Below are 7,500 nucleotides of genomic sequence, written 5' to 3'. Positions count from 1 at the left end.
TAAAAAAAAAATTGTTTTATATTATTTCATGTTATGTTAATAACAATTTAATATTAATTAATACATGTATTTTTATTATTTATTATTGTATATATTTAATGTTTTTTATATGTTAATAATTAATTAAATAATTACATATAAATAGATTTATTTATGTATGATATTAATATGATAACTATTATTAATTATAATATTTATTATGCAAACATTCAGAATTGTAAAATGAAATAGAAAAGAGCGTGGAAAGAGCAGCTGCTAAATGTCTTGCCTCACAGAAGTAAAACTGAACAGGTCTGGAGCAAAACTGTGAGTAAATGACGACAGAATGATGATTTTGTGCATGAACTTGCCCTTTACTGACGTTTACTGGTGTGTCTGTGTTACTCTGGTAAAGTTGAGGGTAAATGAGGCGGATCAGTGAAGAAGCAGAAGGCGGTTAATAATAATGATTTGTTTTGGAGATGAATTCTCTGAGCAGATCATTAAAGTGTTTCTGTGTGGTTTTAACATTCAGCAGAGAAACCCTGACCCTGAAATCCATCAGCTCTGATAAAGACTTCTGACTCTTCTCAACACGACACGAGTTCATCTTCAGAATCACAGACTCCAGACGCAGCCAATGAATCTTTCATGAGTCCAGTCAGGGCTTCGTTAGTTACTCCTAATCAACTTTAGCCAGAGCTCAGCTCAATGTGACCAGCTTTCTGTATAGAGATGGGAATTATTCATACATAAAGTAAACAATACTTTCTTTAGGAGTTTTAGATTAGAGTTAGTATGTAATAATTGTAACAAACTATATATATATATATATATATATATATATATATATAACAAACACACAATATCAGCCAATTTGTATAGTTTTGCATGTAAAAAAATGAATTATTTTGTTTTTATTACAAAAGCTTTGTATATTTATTTTTGTATTTATTTGTTCTCTAAATTCAGTCAATTTATAAAGGTAAATACCAAAACACCATTTTAGCAAATTTATACATTTTAGCTTTTAATTTTAGCATCTAAAGAAGTTTTATTTTTGTTCACTAAATTCTATTTATTTATAAAGGTTAAAAAAAATTAAATAAAGCAAACTATGCTTTATTTTATTTTGTTATTTATTAATTTTTATTATTATTATTATTATTTGAGTTTTAGGTTGAGGTTAGTCTGTAGTAATTGTAATATGATTTATAAAATACATATTTAAATATATATAATACAATTTTAGCATCTAAACAAGTTTAGTGTTTGGAATAAAAGTTTTAAAATTTAGTTTCAGTAAAGATTTATAAAGATACTATATATATATATATATATATATATATATATATATATATATATATATATATATATATATTATAATCTTAAATTATTAAATATATAGTTGAAGTTTGTGGTCTATCTTCATTTGGTGTTCAGTTAACGTGAACAAACACAAACCAAAACACCATTTTAGAACTTCTTATAGTTCTAGCACTAAAAAGTGTTTTATTTTTATAATAGCTGTTCTGTAAAGAATGAAAGGTTGCCTGGTCTGACACACACAGGTGTGTTTGGCGTTTCTCTGGTGTGTAAACAGACGGTTTTCTCAGTTCTCCGGCTCAGAAATAAACACATTTCACGCTGGGCCGCATAAAGATAAAGAGAGAAGCTGATAGATGCGTCGTCTTTCTTCCAGACGCTAATTACAGTTAAATACGCTGAGATGGGAGGAAGAGGAGCGGAGAGGAGGAAGAGTGTGGCGCATGACAAATGAAATGAGCGGATTAACCGAATCCCACAGACACTGAGCCTATTCTGAACATAATCCCACAATCTGTGCTGAGGAATTACTGTAGATATCAGCCAGTGACGAGAATATGACTGTAAACCAATGCGTTTATTACCAGGGTTATTATAGTCAACTAAAACTAAAACCATAACAAACACATTCGTGTCACTTGAAATAAAATAAACTTCAATAGTAAACAATATCTCAAAAATTATTTTATTTCAGCTAGTTGACAGAGCAACATCTCTCATTTTCATTTAGTTTATAAATACATATAGAATACTAAAATACAGCTATAGACACACACACACACACACACACACACACACACATATATATATATATATAGATGAATGGATGGATGGATGGATGGATGGATGGATGGATAGATAGAGATAGATAGATGGCAAACTTTAACTAAAACTAAAATAAAAACTAATGTAGTTAACTATGGAGTCTTATTGTAAAGTGTTACCCAAATATTAAGATTTTTATGATATGTAGCTGAAATTTAATTTTTGCATGTTCCGAGATGTAATGCTTTATGGTTCTTGTTGTTTTTATAGGGCTACCATCGACCGAATCACTACATCGCCACACAAGGTAAGACAAACGGTCATTATTTTGTGTCTGAAAAACTTTATTTATTTATTATTTATTTACCTTTATTTAACCAGAAAGTCTCATTGAGATGCATAATAGGAAACACGTGGTCCATTAAAAAGCAAAGGAAGCAAGACAAAGAAGGGTACCGAGATAAGATGGACGTTTACCAAACATTGCTTTATGTAAAAATGCACCAGTGGTGTTTTCTACATATGATTATTGATGTCCAACCCACCATCTCATATAGAATACAATGAAGAGGACTGGATTTTGTATTGGAAATAAAACGAAATGAAGCATGGTACACTGAATCAAGGCATGTTAAGAGGCTGCATGCATAAATCACCATAATAGAGCACAGTTAGGAAGATAGCTTCTACAAGTTTCTTTCTGGCATTAAACGTAAAATTAGATTTATTTCTAAAATAAAAGCCAAGCTTCACTTTAAGCTTCCTGATTAGATTGGCAATATGTACATTGAATAAAAATGTATCGTCAGTCCAAATACCCAAGTACTTGCAAGAGGGTACTCTTTCAGTAGTTTTACCATCAGATGTAAAAATACTAAGATTATCAAGTACTTGTGAATGAGCATTTGGAAAGAAAAAACAACAACAACTTTGTGAATTTAAAACCAATTATAAGCTCACCAGAGCACTTCCAGTGACTAATATGCAGTCTGAAGCTCCTTCACCACCTGTGTTAAAATTTAAGCAAGTGTATAAATAAGTGTATCATCAGCATAAAAGTGTTTTTTGCTTGAGTGTCCTTACCCAAATCATTTATATGAATAGAAAACAAAATATGTCCCAAAATGGAACCCTGGGGAACCCCTTTACATTTATCAAGATATGTGACCCTGAACCACAAAACCAGTCATACAGGTAAATATTTTTAAAATTGAGATTTCTACATCATCTGGAAGCTGAATAAATAATCTTTCCGTTGATGTATGGTTTGTTATGATAGGACAATATTTGGCCGAGAGACAACTATTAGAAAATCTGGAATCTGAGGGAGCAAAAAAATCTAAATATTGAGAAAATCTCCTTTAAAGTTGTTCAAATGAAGTTCTTAGCAATGCATATTACTAATCAAAAATTAAGTTTTGATATATTTGTGGTAGGAAATTTGCTAAATATCTTTACAGAACATGATCTTTACTTAATATCCTAATGATTTTTGGCATAAAAGAGAAATGTATCATTTTGATCCATACAATGTATTGTTGTCTATTGCTACAAATATACCTGTGTTACTCATGACTGCTTTTGTGCTCCAGGGTCATATATATCTAGAAAATCAGATTTGGGACCCTCCACTTGAACACTGAGTCCGATCGACCAAATAATATCTAAACCATTTCAGTTTGTAAAGTTTAGACTGATGTGTGTTAGAACTTGTTACACACACACACACACACACACACACACTGAGCCATTTAATGCTGAAACGGCGTCTTGAAACAATTAATCATCTGTTGTTGTTGTTGTTGTGGGGGGTTTAGTACAGAATAAATGGATTAGCCGCTATGTGTCTGGCCTAATCTGGCTGTCAGCGCATGCGTTCTCCCAGCATGCCCCTGGAGGCCGTGTCTGATTGCTAGTTAATTGTTGTGAGATGTTTCTAGACTGCGGTGAGTTCCAGCGCTCTGAACGCAATCGCTTCCTTTAATAGACTGGTTTAGCTGTGCTGGAGCGGCGTAATTACCTGTTTACTGGAGCGAATCCTGGCTCGTCCTCAGGGACACCAGCGACTAAACTAACTCCCTCTCTGTCCTTTCATTGTGTGCCGTCCAGCAGCCGTTTACAACCCAGTCCCACACACTACACAGCACAGACTTCAAAATCAGCCAATCAGAGCTCATTTAGAGTTTAAACAGCCAATGAGATTCCATTGTGGGCGTGTTATAATATAATTCCATTATAACACTTCTTATAATTTAGCAGTGTATTCTGTGATCTCACCTGTTTAATGAGTTTAACGGGTCTCTCAGTAAATGACGTGTGGGAGAAACCGTAGTCGTTTTCCTCAATTACAGGCCAACGTTCAAAGGAACATCAGTTTTAACAGGACAAGAACAGAAAAAGATTTAACAAGCCTGAAGCTGCTCAGATCAAAGCGAGACGCGGCCGTGAACATCACACTGATTCCTCCTCGTTTATTCAGCTCTGCAGGTTTAGGAAGATTAGATTTACTTTATTATTTTTTCTTACTTGTTTGTATTTTGCATATGAGTGATTCTTAGAGTAATTTGTCTTGTTTTATTCTTTTCTTTTCTTTTTTTTTTAAATACACTCTCTCATTCTACTGTTGAAGGTAGATGACTTGTTCGTCATTTATAAGAGCTTGAAAGCTGTAATTCCTCATAAAATATTTAGGAAAATTCCTTTTACTCAAAAATGAAGATTCTGTCATCATTTACACACCTTCATGATTTGGTGAAAAAATAAGAAGATAAGAAGTTTACTGCAACTGTAATTTAAATTGCAATTTTTGTATTTATTTAGTGATTTTACTAAAAAATCTCCAAGTATGCTGTGTTTGTTTGTGGGGCTGATTATACTACATAAAAATACTAAGCAAAATATGAAATACTACGGTTTTATATTTCACTGTAAAAATAAAAAATAATATTGACTATTAATTGAATATTTATATTGATATTTAGTTTTATGATGGTTTTATAAAAATTCATACTGACAAAAAAAAAAAGTAAAAGTATTTGAGGAAAAAGTAATGTTATTTTTTTTTTATATTTAGTTTTATGATGGTTTTATAATAATTTATCACATATAAAAATTCATACTGACAAAAAAAAAGTAAAAGTATTTAAAGAAAAAGTATTTATTTTACAATACAGCTATAAAATTGCAATACAAATATTTTATTTATTTTGAATCAGTTGCGCAACCCTAATGTACAAATGACTTTTGTGAAATACAAAAAAAACCAAATCTTTTTGTTTTGAGTAAAGATTTGAGAAAGTATGAAAGATATGAGGGTCAGTAAATGATGACAGAATTTGCATTTCTGTGTGAATTATGACTCTGAACATGGAGAATCTTTATTTCAGGACACTGATGTATTAAAGCACAGATGAAACATGGAAGAGGGATCATTAAAAGTTCCCTCCACTTAAAAGAATCAGTGACGGTGTAAGTCCAGGGCTCAATTACACTAGGAATATGTTCCTGCACAATGTGAGCAAACGACTGGAGTCGTGCATAAATGCAGCGCACATGAGCGTCAGACGAGCAGCTGCACTCGTCTTCTACGACGGCTGAAAAAATGGGAATAATTTTGCCGTGCCGAATCCCCGAGGTCTCATTGAAACGAGCTTGCTAGAACGATGAAAGCATTAGTCCCCCGGTGCGGGAACAGCGGCCTGACAGCAGCGCGCCGCTAAAGTCTTCTTCCCGCTGAGCGCTCGAGCAGTAATTGCTGTTGGCTGACTCCACTTACAGCTGAAGCGGACTGAAGCGAGCCGCTTAGAGGATCAGCAAATTACAGCAAATGTCAGCGCAATTCTCCCGGTGCGGTCTGGACGTGAGATCCCATCTACGCTTAGGATTTAGCTATTTAAGGATTATCTAAACGCTGCGTGTGTTTCTCGTAGGGAATACTTCTACAACAAAGAGTTTATCATTATGATTATAGATGTTATTGCTCAGACTCATCTCTTTTATAGCTCAGGAGACACATCTCAGAAGGCTCTGTTTAATCTGGTTTCTGTCTCGGAGAAACAGCTGAGATGATGTAGAGATGTTGAAGAGTGTGAATGCTTCTACAACATATCAGGAGAACTAAGAGTTTATCATTACATCACGTGAGATTGTAGACGGTTTTGCTCAGATTTAAAGCTCATGCATCATATTTATTGAAGTAAGAACATTGTCTCAGATGTTTCTCCTAAAATTCCTAACAGTATTTACAATACAAACAGACACAAATGAGTCTGAGAATTGTTATAGATCTATAAAATTAGTGTGGAAAAATTTGATGAGAGATGTTTGAGATCATAACGAGATCTTATTTTTCTTTTTCTTTTTTGCTTTTGACTTTTTATTTAGGAGACACATGTGAGATTATGTGAGATAAGTGGCAGAATTTGATGATAAATGATTGATTTCATTGCAAGCCAATCAGAGCACAGTTTGAAACTTTATTGATGAGACATATCTTGCATCTGAGAAGCAAGAGGCTCCATTTAATCTCATTTCTGACTAGGAGAAGCCGCTGAGATACTGTTAAAGTGTTTATTGTTGGTCTGATGGTCATCTGCACTGCTCACATTGATAAATGTAATTAAACGAAGCACATCAGGAAGGATCCAGTACATTACTGTGATTAAGAGGCGTCTAGTTTTGACAGATCTTAATTAAGTTCGTCAGGCTCAGACGATAACGAGAGCTCACCCACGAGCAAAGTCATGGGTAAAGAGTTCTCCAGGACACGAGTGTTTGCTAACGCCGCTGTTTATGTGTGCGTATGAATATGTAAAATCTTGCTTCTTGCTCGTGTTTTTTCTGCTGCATGCAATTTGCTTTGGGCTTTGGCTCAGAGCGAACGCATCAGCGCCGGAGAACGTGAGCGCAGATTTGCATGAGCTAATTAGCTTGTCAAAAGTCATTTTGGAATTTGCTTGTTGATTAAAAACAATGCTAATTAGAATTAATTAAACGTGTGATTTTAATTCCTTCGACTGCGCTGTTATTACCGGGCGCTGACTTACATGTTGCCCTTATTAAGTTGATTTGGAGCTTTAATGGAAACACAGACGCACATCTGTTGCTGCTCGTTTGCATGCATTTATGAACGAGGCGTTTGAAAGTTTGAGCTCCGCTGCTGGAAAACACGTCCCATAATCCAACAAAGAGCCGCGGCTTCATGACTTCTGCTCCGGTGTCACTCTGGATTATGTTCAGTGGACTGTTTAATGGCTTCATGTGCTGGAGGAGTCACATTTCAGACTAAAATCAGAAGAACAAATGCATATAAATGTGACATTCTGTAGTTTTCATCTTTTAATCATATTTGTAAATGTCTTGACTCCACAGCCAACAGAGCAGTTTTGTCTTTACTGTTCCAATATTTATGGAGGACACTGTATATCTAAA

General features: G+C 34.1%; 1 protein-coding gene across 10 annotated transcripts in view; it reads left to right on the top strand.

Annotated features, from left to right (window-relative positions):
• The window catches only part of LOC306863442 (receptor-type tyrosine-protein phosphatase mu-like), a 234,528-nt gene that overhangs the window by 210,833 nt on the left and 16,195 nt on the right, over positions 1 to 7,500 (top strand). For all 10 annotated transcript variants that reach the window (XM_079406771.1, XM_079406777.1, XM_079406776.1 and 7 more), the window contains one exon: positions 2,341 to 2,377. In XM_079406771.1, the coding sequence (XP_079262897.1) occupies positions 2,341 to 2,377 (37 nt within the window). The remainder of the gene's footprint in view (positions 1 to 2,340; positions 2,378 to 7,500) is intronic.

Source organism: Barbus barbus, assembly GCF_936440315.1.
Source record: "Barbus barbus genome assembly, chromosome: 44".
Lineage (NCBI taxonomy): Eukaryota > Metazoa > Chordata > Actinopteri > Cypriniformes > Cyprinidae > Barbus > Barbus barbus.
This window is presented reverse-complemented; position numbering and strand designations above follow the sequence as displayed.